Source organism: Patagioenas fasciata, chromosome 14 (genome assembly GCF_037038585.1).
Source record: "Patagioenas fasciata isolate bPatFas1 chromosome 14, bPatFas1.hap1, whole genome shotgun sequence".
Classification (NCBI taxonomy): Eukaryota; Metazoa; Chordata; class Aves; order Columbiformes; family Columbidae; genus Patagioenas; species Patagioenas fasciata.
In genome coordinates this window covers 6,092,886-6,110,000 of record NC_092533.1, presented here as the reverse complement: position 1 = coordinate 6,110,000, position 17,115 = coordinate 6,092,886, and the positions used below count along the sequence as shown (strand labels likewise).

The following is a 17,115-nucleotide window of genomic DNA, read 5'->3' as shown; positions in this document are numbered from 1 at the left end:
CCCTGGATGTAACTTTTGTATCTCGGATTTCTAGACAGAACCAAATAAAACCTCTGATGCTTCCCAGGCTTATGTTCCCTGGCCCCAGATTATGTTCCATGCCTGTAGCTAACTTCTGTGCATCCTATTTTTAATCTGTTTACTTATCGCTTGTCCACCTAGCTTTTTATCCAGAGAAATCCCTATAAAGAAACAGTAGATACATCAGTGAATCTGAACTAAAACTCCAGAGGCAAACATTCCTACTTTGCTGAATATTTGAATGTGTTATGCCATCCCAGGAGGTGCTGGGCAGCTGTACTCTGGGGTTGTTGATCCAGGGCCACCACAGCCCCAGCTGCATTGCCAGACAGCGGGAAATCCCAGGCAGGGTCCTGCACCACAAGCAAAGTCCCTGCTGCTTTTCTCCCCCCAGTAAACCCTCGCAGCCACCTCTTCCTACAGGTTCAAGGTTTCTCCATGCACACGCACCTGCAGCACTTCACGTAGATAGAAACCATCCACCAATTCCTGGTCCTGTCTCTCAGCCTTGCTGCTCTCCCCCTCTACATACCACAGCAGAAGTAAGCCTAGAAGGGATTAAGACACACTGTAACTAGGTGGTTCCCTAGAAGAACCCTATTTTACCAACATGCATGGGATGGACAACTTTTTTTGCAGGCTATGGAATGTGCTGTGGGCTTGAAATGGGTGCCCTGAGTTGCTGGAGGATAATGACGAAGTAGACACTAAATGTCAGGGCAGCTGGGTGTGATTCTCCGCTTCCCAAGAGCTTTTGCAAGGCAATGGTAGAAAGGAAGTTTTTTGTCGAGACCTGGATGGCAAGGTGCAACCTGCTTGCTAGGGCAGCCAGATCGCTTCATAGAATTAAAGGACTTTCATCAAAGCCACAGGGATCTCCCAATCCTCTTATCCAGTTGCAAGAATTGTGCTTTTGGTTTAAAAAAAGAAAAAAATAGGGACGAAATCCTGTTACTGCCTTGCCCTGCCTTTGCAGAGAATTGGCTGGTTCTCCAATCAAAAATGTCTTTTCATGCTGGGCAGCTTTATGCCCAGAGCCAGCCATCTGTGTGCTCCTACCCGTCCCCTGGCAGATCCACAGCAGTGCTCAGTCAGTGATCAGTGCTATGTCCTCCATCACTCAGCTTCAGGCCTTACCCCAATAAAGTCAACCCAGCATTTGGTGTAAAAGCTCAACTGCGGGAGCTGCCACCTGCTCTAAGGACAGGTCATCTTCTACGGAGACTGCAACAACTTGAGATGCCATCACCCTGTGCTGCTAACGGGCTCTGGTCATGCAGGGTAAAAGAACCAGCCCTTGGGGGAAACCAGGCATATTTGGCCTTAATGCTTTTCAGCCGAAGAGGATGACGGACACAGTGCCACGTTTGAGAGGAACTGACGGGAAGGTGCCTGGTTGCTGCAGCAACAAGGCTGGGCTTTCAGAAAGATGGGTTTTTCTTTCTCTTTTCACCTGCCAATCTTCCCCCCACGTCAGCACTCTGCCGCTGCGGGAGACAAGCGGTGACATTTACACTCCCACTAACAAGCTGGTTCAGTGATGGGCAACTCCACAGGAGAGCATCTGGTGTCACCGAGCCCGAGCAGAGAGGAGTCCTCTCAAGCAGTTAGCATTATTTGGGGCTTATTAGCATTATTAGGGCAGGAGCACATACAGAAACAGCAGGCAGAGCATCGGTGGGGCATGCAGAGTTCCCTTCACATGCTCCTGCAGCTGATGGGAGCAAGGAGGTGCCATTCCTGCCCAGAGAATGTCTCAGTGTGTCATGCTGGGAGCGGGAGGGAAACAAAAAGAAAAAGGAGAGGATGAGCAAAAAGTCAAGCAGCACCACAGGAGCAATTCCCCTTAGCCTGGCTCATGATAACAGGCTGGGTCACCAGCTGTGCCCCACAGTCTGGTGTTCCCTGTGTTCTGCTGAAGCTGCTGGTGACTTTGGCTTATTGGGAGAAACCTTGTTATGGTGGAAGGGGTGAAACTCTGGCTGCTCTCTGCCTCCGGGCAGGTTCACCCACCACTGTGACTCACTATGCTTTCCTTCACCTTCTGGATGAAACAACTTTCAGTTCACCCAAATTGTCCCAATAATAATAGTAGTAGTAGTAGTAATAATAATAATAGCAATAATAATAATGCTATGGCAAAATAAATGCAAGAAAAATACAACAGCTCTGAAATTAATTGTATGAAATAGTGATGCAGGAGACTGCTTTGGGTCATCTTCTCTCTCTTATTGATGCTGCTGGCATCAGGAGGGAAGTGAGAATTAAGAACCAGCAGCCTTTCCTGGCTGCCAGGCTGCTCTGCCATTGCAGCCAGCTGAGAAGGTGCCCTGTTGGACCATGACCCTCAAACTGCAGATGGAAATACAAGAATATCATGGCAAATAAAACTTGAAATTTATGTATTCCCATGCCTGGCAGAGCCAAGGAAGGCGGGTTTCCTAAGGATCTGCGGTTACAAGTCAAAGACCCATGTGGTGTCTCTGGTGCCTAGTATGGATTGCGCTGATACGTTTAAGTGAGGCAGTAGGTTTTCTCTTCTGTAAAGAAAGCGTCATTCTGTTTCACAAAGCTTGGAGGTTCCTGATATCTTTGAGATCTCCACTCAAATCAAGGTGAAACTATGGACTGAAAGTTATTAGTAAGACAGACAAATAGGCTGTTTCACCTCCTTCCCTGTCCCATCCTTCCCTCTGAGTGCAGAGCATGTGCTAATCAGCCACTTTTAATTAAGGAGCCAGGCTAAAATATTGGGATGTCAAGGAGGGCAGCCCACCTCTAGTGTCTCTGTCCCTCCTTGAAGCTGGTGCAGACCCTTCAGACTGACTTTGAAGAGGCGAAGTACCAGATATGTTGTAATGCAGTTTTCTCAGAGTAGCTGCTCAGCTTTTCTAAATCTTCACTAAAAAACTCCCTACGTTTTTTCAGCTGGTGCTTAAAAGTATACCCAGTAATCTGCAGAGAAGAGATGACTGATCAAACATACAGTCAAGCCTAGGGGGAAAAATGCATGAAGGCAGATTATAAAAGACCAGATAAATAATCCTTCCAATATGGAAACTGCAGAAATCAAGAAGAAATTTGCGATAATCTCTCATTACAGAGAGTACACGGGAGACATTTATAAGACTACAAACTGACCATATGGAAGTTATACAAGAGAGAAACCAAACCTGGACACCAGTGGTGACCATCACATCTGCAGCAGTGTAAAACGTGGTGACAGCAGCGATCTCTTGACAGTGACATCAGTCAGCAAAGCATGGAAAATGCGATCACTTGTGGAGCTTCTGGTGACCAAAACCCTGCAGGGCCAACTCCTAACCAAACCTGAGCATCTTTCAGCAGAAGGTTCAGGACAGAAAGTTGCTCCCTGTGGCACTGGAGCCCATGGCGAGAGCTCCAGCAGAGGATCTTTGCAGCTCAAGTGAGCAGTGGGCCCAGGTGAAAGAGCAGTAGAAAAAATCTGTTACAGGAGCTTTTCTTAATTTTGAAAATTGAAGTGATTTCATGCATTGTGAGTTAGGGGGTTTTTTTGCCATCAAACCCTAATACTGCAAAAGACAGAATCCTTTTGTAAAACGCACTTGTCTGAAAGACAGTGCCAGTGTCAGGCAGATTGCTCTTGAATCAAAACCTTCCGTGCTCATCTTGGTAATCAGCTTTGGATCCTTTTGCTCCAGTAGAGTTTTCTGCTTCCTGAATCCTTGCCCTTCCTGAAAACTGTGGGTTGCTTATTGAAAAACCTGCCAAGCAAAGCAAGCAAATCAACTGTCCTACAAGGGCAAGGAACAAGCTGTGCCACCCACCGGTCCACATGTCCATGGAGTAGGAGGGAGCACCAAGAACTCCACAGAGGCTTCGTTCCTAAATGCAGTCACTTCTACAGGCATAAATAATATTCTCTGTGTGGCTCAAATGATCCATATGCAATTTTTCTCCCACATCCAGGGAGCGGGGCTGCCAATGTTGGTCAGACCTTGGTTGCTCCAACAGATTTGCACTGACCTGTTGGACCTGCCCTGGGGAATCTGTACCGGCAAACAGGCATCGAGCCAGCATAGCAGAGTAGCAGCAAGCACGGAGCAAGGGACCTCTGTCTGGTTGCACTGTAGGGAGACCCTGTCCTAAAATCAGGAGCCTGGTACACGGAGCTGATCCAAGCTTTTGCATCTTGCTGCTGCCCAGATTATCCCAACACCCCAACTCCACCTGCTGGGCATGGAGAAGAAGGTTTTGAGAGCTGCACTGAGTGACAATGGGGTTAGATGTGGGGACTCATTTTCCTAGAGGTGAAATGAGCCTTTCTGAGACGTGTCTCTTCCCCAGAGAGCCATGACGATTCATTAGGCAATTGTAAAATCAGAATGTCGCTGCTGACTGTGAGTTGCGGTCTGTTAATAGCCCTATTTATTGCCAACCAAATAATTAGCTTAGACATGCATCAAGGGGTATTGATTGCATATGAAATAACTGCCTTATTACGCAGAAATCAAATGAGTTTCTGAGGATAGCTCAGGTGTCACTTCAACCCCAGTATTGAAGAGGAATAGAAAAAAAAAAAGGAAAAAAAACCCAGCCGTTTCGATGTGTTGCTCAGCAACAGAATTTGCGGGGGAAACAATCTAGGAATGAAGGAATGAGCATTTCCAAGAGAACAGGTTATTTCAGGCAAGACATCAGGGACAAGCAAATGTCACTGAGGCAAACAACTTTTTTTTCTTCTCCTTTAATCAATAATTTAAAGTAGGCATTTTGGGTAAAATAAGCATTTAAGTTAGCTGATTGAAAAACGGAGATCCCAAACCTTTACAAAGAGTCACATTGCTGAAGAAATGTTTGTTTGTTTGTGTGAGGGAAACATTAGATTTACTAGACACTGAATTAAAAATTGAAAATGCTCTTAGAAATGTCACCTGTTCATTTAAAGAGGAGGATGATGTAATGCCAACATTGCTATATTGTGCAGCATCCCTCCCGGAACAATCTCATATTAATTTTGTTGTTCTCCCTCCCACATGCCCTCCCCTCCCTCCCTTCTCCTTTCTCTTCTAGGACAAGACGAGCGCGCTGAGTCTCAGCAATGTGGCCGGGGTTTTCTATATCCTCATCGGTGGGCTCGGACTAGCCATGCTGGTTGCCTTAATTGAGTTTTGTTACAAGTCCAGAAGTGAATCAAAGCGGATGAAGGTGGAAACCCATTTTCCGGCCTTTCACGCCTTCTCTCTGATCCCACCCCGGCTCCCAAGCTGCCTTCAGAGACGGATGCAGCCCAGACCATGAGTGGAAAGCCAAGACATAGGGATAATGAAGTGACTGTGTCACTTAACTTGCTAGAAAGGAATAGGAGCATCAGAGAAAGCTAAAAGAGGGTCAAGTGGGCCATAGTGGGCAGCTGATACAAGATGAGGCGTGGTATAATGCTAGTTCAAAATCCAGATAATAGAGAAAAATCGTAGCACAAATAGTAACAGGAACACATTGCCATTCCTTAAAATTACCAAAGCAGACCATGGCCATGCATGTGCAGCATGAATGAAGTGTGCTTGGCTTGGTGTGATACAGCCATTACTGCAGTATGAAAAAATCCCCAAACCCAAGCAATTAACAGCAAGATGAAACTGGAGTAGTGCAGTGATGAATCAGATCCTGTTGTTCCCTTTGCTGGCGCCCTGCTGGCACTATTTGCAGGTTGGCAACAGTGATATATGCTCAGAGCATTGTTGCCGTGGAACAGATGAGTGGGTCTCCATATTCAGAATTATGGGTCCCCTTAGAGAGAAATTGGCCTCTAATGTCTCCTGTAATGTTTGGGGTCTTTTTTCTCCACCCTGTCATGGTCTTGCAGAAGTGTACTTCCTATGACACGGGAGATTTGTTTCAGCCCTAAATCCTTGTGTGGCTAAATTTCACAGTGTCATGTCAAGAGTGGATTAGATTTGAGAGCCCTGGGGATACACATGTAGCGCAGCATGTGTGCAACAAGTACATCTTGACTCAGATGACTCGCAGAGGCAATCGCTTATACAGAAACCGCTGTGCACAAGGTCGCAGCGGAGTCTGTGCTGTCAGAGTAACACATTCCTTATCTTCCTCATCTTGACCTCTCCCATGAGCATGGAAGTCAGTATGAGTACATGAAGTATGCAGTGAACTTCATAAAATTTAGAGAGATTTTCACTTCCCTGAGCACTGAAACTTATCCAGAATCAACAGAAATATAAGTGATGATTTATCTGGGTTTTATATTACCATTTCCCAACATGCTTAATGTTTTGTCAGTAATAATAACATTTCTAATTCACTGAAAATGTACAACAGCTCTTTTCCCATTGAGGTTCAGAAAATTCCACAGGCAAAGAGGGGAGCATTGAGCACAGGGCTAAGATAATGTGAGCAATGAATGTCCCTCAGTATAAAAAAAATTATAATTGCTGTCTATACTGTAAAGCTAGGTATGTCACAAATACACTGAGAAATAGAGTCAGAATGCAGTAGCTCTGTGGTTTTAGTCTTAAGGAGATTCTGCACTGATATAGCTTTCCTGTGTTACTTGAAATGACCCTCTCATTCACGTCACTGTTAGCTTGTGGTGCTCTCGGCATTGTAAAACCAGCCACTACGGGAAGGCATTGCTGCTCCCAGTGTTAACATCTGGTCTAAGCTTGTCCCTTTGGCTGGCTCCCCCCTTCAATGGCTGCCCAGTCCGTAAAGGATGATGGTCCCCTTAGAGACAGATTTAAATGCAAAGAAACAAAACTGACTTCATCTGTTAGTTTAATTGGTCTAAACTGATGGTTTCCTTAGATCTCTGAAAGCAAATGTTTTGGATGGTATCTGGAACAGGAAGATGAGATTTGCTTTCCTGAACTAGGTTTGCATTTCCTGATTACCTCAATCATCTCTGTATAGGCACATGCTCAACTTTTCACATGAGGAAAGTCAAACATATGCTTACAGTGAGTCAGAGTCCACCATACATAACAGTACTGGAGTAGTAATAGCGTATCTATGGAGGAAGTGTGTATAGTACCTCTGCTCAGATCCAGGATGACTGTTCTTATGTTGTAGAGTTTGAACAGTTTTTCATATGAAATGTATGCTTTATAGCTCAAAATACTGCTGAAACATTTGATTTTGAATGTAGAAGAGGTGTGAATTAACAGAGCAGGTGCAGTAGGGACATGCAGAAAGTGAGAGTCTGAATGGAGACAGGGAGGGAGGGGACAGTGACAGAAGGACAACACTGCTTTATATTGTAATTTCTCCAACATTCCTAAGGACAGGGGGAGACCCCCCCGTCCTTCCTAAAAGGGTTTTTGTTTAATCCCACAGCAATCAATCAACGAAGCCATACGGACATCAACCCTTCCCAGGCCGGCTGCAGCAGGAGGCAGTGGAGAAAATGGACGTGTGGTCAGCCACGATTTCCCCAAATCCATGCAGACAATCCCGTGCATGAGCCACAGCACTGGCATGTCCCTGGGAGCTACGGGATTATAATTGGCCTTTTGACCCATTGCCTGGGTGAGAGCAAGGGCAGCCCTACTCTACCCCCTCCAGAGCCAAAACCAAACCCAACACAAACAAGACAAATGACCATGACAGAAGGGACAATCGGATGGATCTTCTTGAGGAAATCAAATCTATTTCCCTTTTTATTTGCAAACAGATCAACTGGCAGGAGAACAGAAACAGGTCTGTACTGCAATAAAGAGAGTGTAATGGGATTTAAGAGACTCGCAAACCATCCCTGATCAAAGAACCACTGGAACACTAATGAGGACCATGCCATTTTGTTTTAACTTGGTTGTTAATAAGTCTTAGTGTGTGCAATATATATATTTTTTCTTACTAATTCCTGTGGTGTCAGGGTAACATCAGCCCTTTCTCCTTTCCCTGCTCAGTCCTTCAATCTGGTTTAGTTTGGGGTGCAAACCATAATGTCTGAGCTACTAACAGCAAAAAAGAAAATCCTATAAACGACAAGTTGAACTCCTTGCAGGGCATCAGCATTGACCCATTTTGTCCATCATGATTCTGCCTTCCGTTGTTATGTTGTGAACTCAGGCTGTGGAGTTACTGCAACGAGGCAGATATAGCTGAAAAAGGCTCTCCCTGCAACAGGAAGAACTTGATGTGAGAAAGAACCTGAGCAAAAACACGGGGCAAAGTGATGAGTGAATTTGGAAACCCCAGGTAACCTGAGGACAAAGTGATAATTTTTCTAGAGATGAGTGGTGGCTCAAGAGAAGAATAAAGTGCCCGGACTGGAGAGCGTCATGTGCGGCAGACCAGAAGAGATGGTTGGTCTAAGATCATAGCTGTTGTTTATGGAAGAGAGGAAGTAAATGCTGCGTTCCCCTTACGTGCGACTCTCCTGCCTCAGTTATTGGGAGCTTATAAGCAATTGTGAACCATTTCTTCATTGCTTAGCGTCTATGTGTGTTCTCTTTGTGGTGGGCACATATGGGAACCACCATGAGCTGGGAATAGACCATCTCAAGACATCCAGTTGTAGATGGTTGCCCATTAACCAGTAAAACATGCTAGAAGTCATGGGCTGCAGTGGGAATATCCCTGCCTTTTTGCTCTGAAATCCCTTTATGGCCAGTTTTCTAATTAAGAGAGACATTTTGTAGATAGTTGGCCAGAATGGCTTCCTGAAAGGAACTGCTGAAGCAAACCAAGGAGGAGACCCAACAAGAGCTTAATTCAAGTGTCCATGACATTCAACAGCATCAGGGCTGGTCAAACTAAGCTTTCCTGTCAAGTTGTGGCCTGAGTACAAAGCCAAAAGTAGCAGATTCCCACTCATGTACCCCTAGGGAGGGGGAAGCATCCACAAACCAGAAGAGCAGGTTGATGACCCCAAACTTGGTTTTGCAGAAACCTGCATTGTCAGGGAGGCAGCTGGAAGTCCAACCACAGGCATGGAGATAGAAGGGGCAAGGATGGTTTTCCAGAACTTCATCAAAGGTTCATTGTGTGAATCGCTGGCATGGACAGACAAATGCTTCCCACCCTGGTGGGCCTGCGGCACCTCCCCGGAAGTGAAAGATTCCTAGCAGAGCATCTGGAGAGAGAAGTTCTGTGGGGCAGGGACCACAGTGAACCCACTGAGCCTTGTCCTGTCTCACAGGTCCATCACTGATGGCAAATAAAGTTCAAAGCTTCTGACAAAACCCAGCAAATACCTGTTCGGGGACTGAGCTGCTCTTAGAGCATTCTCAGCTGCTTTTTGTCTTTTTTTCTTTTTTTTTTTTTTTTTAATCCACAGCATAGCTAGAGAGAAGCAGGAAAAGAAGGGAGGCAGGTGAAATGATGCCGGCAAATGACTGGCACAGGTCTGTAAGGAGGACCTGTCTGTGCAGCTGTCCATAGGTACGGCTGGAAGCTGCCTGTATCTGTTAGCGTACGAATGTGCAGAGCAATACGTTTACCACCTTTAACACCAGCCTGGTCTGAAGTATCTGTTCTGTTTACCCACTTGTCATGCAACACTTGGGAGACCAGCAAGTCAAAGTCAAGGTCCTATGCTCAGGCACAGCATGTCTTGTGCCAATATGTTGTCCTCTCTCCACTACTGGAAACCCTTGCAACCTTCATCTCTCATCACCAAACATGAACTCTGTTATCAGCCACTCCAAACACCTCTTTGGGTCAGTTTGTATTGGTTATCATTATTTTTAATCCTCTTTTTCTTAATTTTGACTTCGGTTTTGTCTAAGTGGTAGCACAGTGGAGGCATCTCCTGACCCAGCTCTTACCATGTCCCGGACCTTGCTGAGCGCTGCGGTGGGAGCTGCTGATATGGGACCACATGGCAGCAGGTCATGGGGAGGCCGACCGGGCAGTCAGATGGTCTCGTGAGAAGCAGCACGTCTGTGCTAGGACTGGCCGCCTGTGATGTGAAGATGTGACCTGCAGTTTTCAAAGGCTTTGGATCAGTGGAGGGGTTTAAAAAAAAAATAGGACAGAAGCGTGGAAAATGTTAACTTGTAATATGTATTTTTACTACACTTTTCTTAAAAATAGAGTAATGGTAAAACTCTTAAAGACATTGACATTTTTTCTCAACAGGAGTCCATATTTAACAGTTTTGGCTTTCATTAAATTTTGCTCTTTGGTATCTGGATCTTTTATTTAACAGCTATATTTGTTTTAACTCTCTTTTGTTTTTTCTTTATTTTGGCAGTACTGCAGAGGATTTTACTTTGTCAAATGCAACAGTGTTTTTATTTTCACTTTCTATTTTTTTCAAGCAACATTTTAATTGGTAATTATTATTTACACAAAAATGAAACCATCAACTGGAATTTTAACACCAAGGATCCATGATCCATTTTTCATACCTGTCCATGCCGTTTTGTGCCAGTGCTGGATGTGTGGAAATGAAAGTGATGTTACCCCTCAGGCAATATTACCCAACCTGAATCAAACAAGCTTTCCCTGATTATTGCTGTGTCTGACTTGTGAACAGCAGCCAAATAAACTGCTTCAGGTTGAAATTAGGAATCTATCTAATATTTACCCAAGAGTCAGGAAACTAAATATTAATTGGGCTCAAAGTTACTGATTTTGCTTTGTTTGGAGTTTTGTGGGGTTATTTTTTGAGGAAGACTATTAGAGGGTATTAGCTTGTTTTTACAGAGAGGGAAGACATGGTCAGCTCAGAGAGAAGTCAGAACCAGCACTGGTCCAAAAATCCTCACCAGGATCAGCTTTCCTAGGAGCTCCCATGCTGTTTCAGAGGCTTGGACATTTAAGATGTTTCTCAATCAGTTTTCACAAACTTAACCTGCTAAATTCCTCATCCAAAAGTCTGTTGAAGGGGAAAAGAGAGTAGGATTTAAAGGAGCTTGGATATTTATGCAGATGCTGACAGTTGCTGGAGATAACTATAATCATTAATGTTGTGCTCTTACATAGCACTTGGTGTCACAGATCTGGAAGGATTTCCCTTCCCTGTATCATCGTTCTCAATTATCAGCTGGGCACAGAAGTGCCTTGGACCAGGCATCCCAGCTCACCTCACAGGGACATGGTTATAGATTCGAGGTATCCAGTATTCACAAGGGCTTCTTTTACCCACTAATAAGTTTTAAAGATAGAGTCAGCAAGAGGCAGAATTAACATGTTTTGAAAGGGGCTGTGAACCCTCAGGCTGCAAAGCACAAGACTCCCAGTCAATGGGACCTGAAGGAGAGGTTTCCCATGGACACACCATGTTGGATCAGCCCATTTTGGTCTTCCACAATTGCTTAGGCATCCAGTACTGTACTGTGGGCTGGATCCTGTCGCAAAATGCTCTCCTTGCTCAGTGGCTCACTCTGTTCCCAGTGAGGTTGCAGAAATGCACAATAAATGTTCCTTTATATCTTGGCAATTCCCTCCTAGCAGCAAAAGCAAATATTCCTTGTAAGAAAGTCTCCAGCAAGAATCCAAAATTATCTTCAGCAGTTGTTGAAGCAAAAAAACCCACCAAATCTGTAAGTGCAGAAAGTGAGGAACAGATGTATCGCCCAGTCCATCCATTTGCTATGGGATGATAACCCTGGCATCAAGACACAAAGTTGGGATGCTCCAAAAAGATTTGACTGGACTTGTTTGTCCGTGTGTCTAGCTGCCATCAAATGCAAGGAGAAATTCATCTAAGCTCAGTGAAGGCACAGGACAGGGGCACATTAGTGTTTGCTGTAACCCCATGGGTACCACTAACTTGTTCAGCTCCAGCATGTCAGTCATATATCTCCATCCAAAGTTTTGGGACACATGGGGAACACAGGCTCATGCTCTGTTTTCAATGACATGGTCAGTCACCCATGGCACTGGGTCCCCAGAAGAACATTTTTGTGCACGTTCCTAACTAACATGTTGGTCCATCACAGAGACACATGTCAGAGCTTAGAAGACCCATCACAGTGGTATGTGGTATCTTTAAGACACTGCTGGTACTCTTCACTGACATGGCATGAGAAATAGCAACACAGATTGGGGCTTAGTGGAGTTTGCTCTGAATTACCACCTTGGAGGCTGGAGGAGATGGGTTCAGGCCCTTCCCACCAGCAAAGGTACTAGATTAACCCCGAATACCTTTTAGGGACCTGCGTGGCCTGTTCTCTGATGGCTTTTGTAGCTGCTGATGTCCCTTAAACTTAGGTTCCCTAGTTCCCTTCATGCTATCTATGGGGACAAATCAATTTGTCAGCCACCAGTGCTGGGTTTGTGTCTTGGCAGCTTGCTGCTCTTGCAGCTCTGCTACCCAGTTAATTAACTATCAGGAATACAGCGATGTCACTGTGCCAGGCACAGCTGCCCACCAGCCCACAGGAGGGCAGAGCTTTTGGGGCAAAATCCACACGCAAACCCCAACTCAGAAGATGCCCGGCAGTGCCAGACAAACCTACTTGGGCTTCATGTTGCTTGAGCATCATTACAAATATGACACCCCCTCCCAGCTTCCTTCTTACACGGAGCTGTTCTGTTCTTTTCCAGGCACTTGATCTTGATGGTTTGAGTGTATAAGAGGGATGAATTTAGTGTGCAAGGACCTGGAAAAGGAGCTCCTAGGCATGGAGGGGCAGCTCCAAAATGACCTCTCCATCGACATCCTGACAGTTCCCACTCTGGGATTCTCCACTCAGCCCTGACCTGCAGCATCACCTCCCATTTCCCTTCTGTCCATCTCTCTCTCTCCATCTGTATGTCAGTCCCACTCTTAGCACAGCCAGCTGCTTCTCTCCAGCGCCTGGAGTAGTCTCTGGGTGTGTACATCGTGGTTGTCTTACTGCAGATAAGTCTATATCATCATATAGCCTGAAAAAGCAAATGAACTCACCTTCCTCTGAGATGGAGGCAGAGGTGTGAATCCAGCTCTGAACTGGACAGAAGTGATCCCATAACTCTTCATGCTCTACTCAGGCAGCAAGGAGCCTTTCTGCAAATGGGGTGTTATACAGACCCACAATCTTGGGAAGTGCTCAGATGACCTGGCTGTTTCCAGAGCACTTAGATTAATCTCCCTGTTGCTGGTGCACACTTATCCTGAGGAGGCATCGCTGTCTGGCTGCCAGGAGGTACACCTGGCTCAAAGATGGAGAGGGGAGGGTGCTGGGCATCATCTCCACTGAGGTGGTACCCAAGTGAACTCACCTGCTGAATATGTGCAAGAGGAGAGCTGTCTCTAAAGCACTGAAATGCAATAATCCTCACCCCTAGAAGGGATATTGAGAAGTTTAACTAGCTTATGTTTGCACATCCCTTTCTCAAGCACTAAATACAATGCATACACTCACATATATGCATACACAGATATTAAGAGATGCCTTTGATGGCCCAAATTAGCTGTCAAGGTACCTTTTCGTTCCTAAGGATCAATATGGTATAATGTGACAGCCACGAAGTATGTTCATTACTGGTTCTGTAGGGCTGGTTTAACATGCTCTCTGGATTTCTGTGGCAGTAATTCCTACTCTGTTCAAGCTGGCATCAAAATTAATGGCATGTCGTGTTTTATAAGTCCTGATTTTTCAGATGAAAGGTACATGGTGTTGTTCACATCAGTATTACAGTGTAATAAATCAGCACTTTCCGTTTGGAAGGATTTCAGACGATTTCGCAAGTCGTTCTCAGAAACTCCAAAGAAAACCTGTTTGCCAGGCCATAAGCTGATTTTAAAAAATCCATAAAAACAGAAAAAGGAGGACAAAAAATTAGCCATTTCATTGCGGTATTGTTACCTGCTCTGTGTAGGACTCTGGATCCAGGGCAGCGATGCCAAAGTTTGACCAGGCCCCATCACACAGGGTGGTTGCACAGCTATAGCGAGCACATTCCCTGCACTGAGGAGGTTATGGGCAAAGGCTTCAGAGGTTGGAAGGGGGAACACAGCCTGATTTTGTTTGACCAAATAAGAGCAGAGACAAAAGTACAGTTCTGACTGCCAGACCCTAGAACAAAGTGCTCCAAATTTTCAGAAAAGCAGCAGGAAGGGGGAAGAGGTGTGAAGACTGAGCATGCCAGGACAAGGCACCCAGCAGCTCCCGAAAGGTGCCACAGTTATCATCCCAACTCCTTCGCTAGCTGCTGCCCAAAGTGCAGTTCACTTACTAACGACATCTTTACCAAGTAAAACTTAAATTCCCCTGCTCCCAAGAGCACATATGCAAGACAGGAAGAGGCTGAACTTGAAAGGGGAGCCGTTTTGTTGCCTCAGATTAGCTCAAACTGTGTGACAAGCTTTCCCCACTTCAAAACCAATGTTGCTAACCTTGAAATCTGCATTATTAATATTTCAACATGAGTCCCATCAGGAGCTGCTGAAAGAACTCTCCTGGACTCGTGACAGCTCATCCTGTTTGATTCTAATCATATATGAGTGCATGAGTTAAGAAGACATCATTAAAAGTACATTAAGTTTAATTATGCTAGCAGCCGTAGACAGTGGGAGCATCAACTTAATGCAGAATGCATAATTAGATCAGACCTAATCCATTAGATTCATATTTGTTAAAGAAAATGCTCCTCATCTATAAATGTCACTACAAAGTGATCCATAGGGTTTGGAGGAATGGCGCTGTTTTCTGGGGGCTACCACCATCCCGCCCCCTCTCCCCTCCTCCCTGTCCATCACCCCTGTGCACGCTGCTGAGCCCTCGCTCAGCTCTTTGCACATCATGTTTAACAAAAGCACCCACAAAAAATGAGCAAGAAGATCCTCTGCTCTGGCAGCTGAGCCCTGGGGATGTGCTGCGGTGGTTTAAGCCGTTATGAACCCAGATCTCTTTAGCAAGGAGTCGGCACTACCAGAGCAGTCTATGGATGCTGAAGTGCACGCAGTCCCAGGTGGGTAGATTGCATCTCAACCCAGTTAGACCAGAGCAACCATGCTCGGGATTGGAAACTGGTGGTCCCAGTGTGGTCAATGCCCTTTCACAGACTCCAGCAGCTGCTGGCTGCAGTGGGTTGGGACAACTTTCCAAACAAAACAGACCAAAAGACAAAAGTAAACCAAAATAACAAAAGCAAAGACATTTCAGTTCCTTCCAGGGCCAGTCCAGCTCTCTCCACTAACACCGAGGCACCAGCAGGACAGTGTGAGGGAGCCACAGCTGCGGCAGCACGGAAGGTGGCACGTCCCTTTTCCCAGCACCATAGCACTACAAACCACCCACTGCATGGCTTTGCAAAGCCACCACATTCAGGGGAAACCACCATCACTGGTGGGCTTGAACTTGAGCCAGAGAGCTAAGCCCCAAGATGAGTAGCCATGGGTTACCACCCCCCATCTTCACCCCACAGGAGAGCCACAAGCATAAGTGGTACTAGCAACCCATCAGACCCCAAGCAGCATCACCACGGTAGGGATGGTAGGATCTGCCAATGCTCAAGCCCCCCAGGTAATCAGGTTGCTGTGGCTCAGTGCTCTGCAGCTGGGACACAGGATCCTGTGGCCATATGCTTGTCTCGTGGAGTGATTGCAGCAGCATCTCTCAGCCCAGACCTCACCGTGGTGGCTGCTGCCCTGGCAGGGCATTTCCCAGCTCCTGTGGCCAGTCCCAAAGGTGATGTACCTCACCAACACCCCCCAGACCACAGTGCCACTGGTCCACACAGGCTCACTGCCATCCTTGCTGTGGAGACAGGTAAATTTACCATGAGCCTTTACCTGTCACAGGTTACTCACACCTATCACCCCACAGACTAACTCAGTTCAGCTCGAGGGTGATACGAGCTGATGTCCCTGCTAGCCTGGAGTCCATGTAGGAAAGGGAAGGAGGTTGAGGCCACCATATGCCAGATGCATGGCAGCTGTGAACAAGCACAGGAGCAACTGAGGTTCCAGAGAGAACCTGAGAGCCCTGTGCCTGCTGGCAATCATGGGCAGGAGACACACTTAGCTCAGCCGAGCTCTCTAACACCTGCCTAAGTGCTGAATACTATTGCTATGAAAATATAATGGCCTCTTGCTGCCTCTCCTCCACGGAGCTGGGTAAGGACTGTGGCTGGGAAGCCACAGCACAGAGGCACAAGCCCACAGGCAGAGCAGATGGGCAGGATTAAAACCTTTGTGAAGGTACCATTGACAACCAAGGGCCAGCTCCAAATGGACCACAACTACTGGTCAGACAATAACTGAGATTTCCAGGAAGTTTTCTGAATAAAGCATCTGATAATTTAGGTTTGAGGAGGCTTTTGTGTGTGTGGTTTGTTTGTTTGTTTTGTTGTTTGGTTTTTGTTTGTTTGTTTGTTGCTTTGTTTTGTTATAAGAGAGATAAAATCCCTGCCAGTCAGCACATTTTATCTATATTTCATTTTCATCCTTGGCACCTCCAGCCCCTCTCCACCCTCCTCATACAGGCAAGGGTGACACAGGCAGATAAATATAGATACATATTTATATTTATATACATAAAGCAGCTATCACTAAAAAAAAAACAGAAGGCTCTGCTGCCAGCCTACCTGGCTGGTGTTTAATACTGCTACTCCATCAGGGTTGGAGGGAGACCTATTGTGAATGGCAACAGTTTGTGCTATGGAGTCCAGGAGGGGGTGAAATGGGGCTCAGCAGCCCACAGGACCCTTCTGCCCCCCAGTTCAGAAATGCCGTGGGACACCAGCATTATCCTGCCCCAAAGGTCTTGCAAAAAGGTTGGAGGATGCTGTGGCTGTTTACTTGCCACAGAGGTGGTTTCCATGTTCTCTGTTTTTCAGGGTTTTGAACTGACAATGGTCGTCAGCATTTCTAATTTCAATCTAATAAACATAGGGAAAGACTGGCTAAAGGCTATTGTGATTTTCTTCCCCATTTCTGTGGTTAAGTCTGTTTGCCAGTAACCATTGTAATCCGGAGTCCTGGTTCAGCTGAGAAGTAGAAAAAGACACTGCAAAGACTTGGGAAAACTTTCATCCTCTAAGGAAGCAGTTGATCTATAGTGAATTGTACATACTCTTATCTGCTGATGTACTTTTTAGTTGGGTGATATTCAGGAGATAGTTGGAAACAATCTAACATCATAAGGCCTTTTAGAGAAAGCCTTGATCTTTTAAAAAGGCAGCCACTGACATGTTCAAAGTGAGCATCCTGTGCAT

The 17,115-nt window shown here is 45.8% G+C and overlaps 1 protein-coding gene across 4 annotated transcripts in view; it reads left to right on the top strand.

Annotated features, from left to right (window-relative positions):
• GRIA1 (glutamate ionotropic receptor AMPA type subunit 1) overlaps positions 1 to 10,153 on the top strand; it is a 375,607-nt gene extending 365,454 nt beyond the window's left edge. For 3 of the 4 annotated variants that reach the window (XM_071814704.1, XM_065849353.2, XM_065849350.2), the window contains 2 exons: positions 5,077 to 5,211; positions 7,336 to 10,153. In XM_071814704.1, coding sequence (XP_071670805.1) covers positions 5,077 to 5,211; positions 7,336 to 7,524 — 324 coding nt within the window. In that variant the 3' untranslated portion in view covers positions 7,525 to 10,153. Of the gene's footprint in view, positions 1 to 5,076; positions 5,212 to 7,335 lie in introns of those variants that run through there. The other variant, XR_010652343.2, reaches the window with a different exon arrangement.
• The last annotated feature ends 6,962 nt before the right edge of the window (positions 10,154 to 17,115 follow it).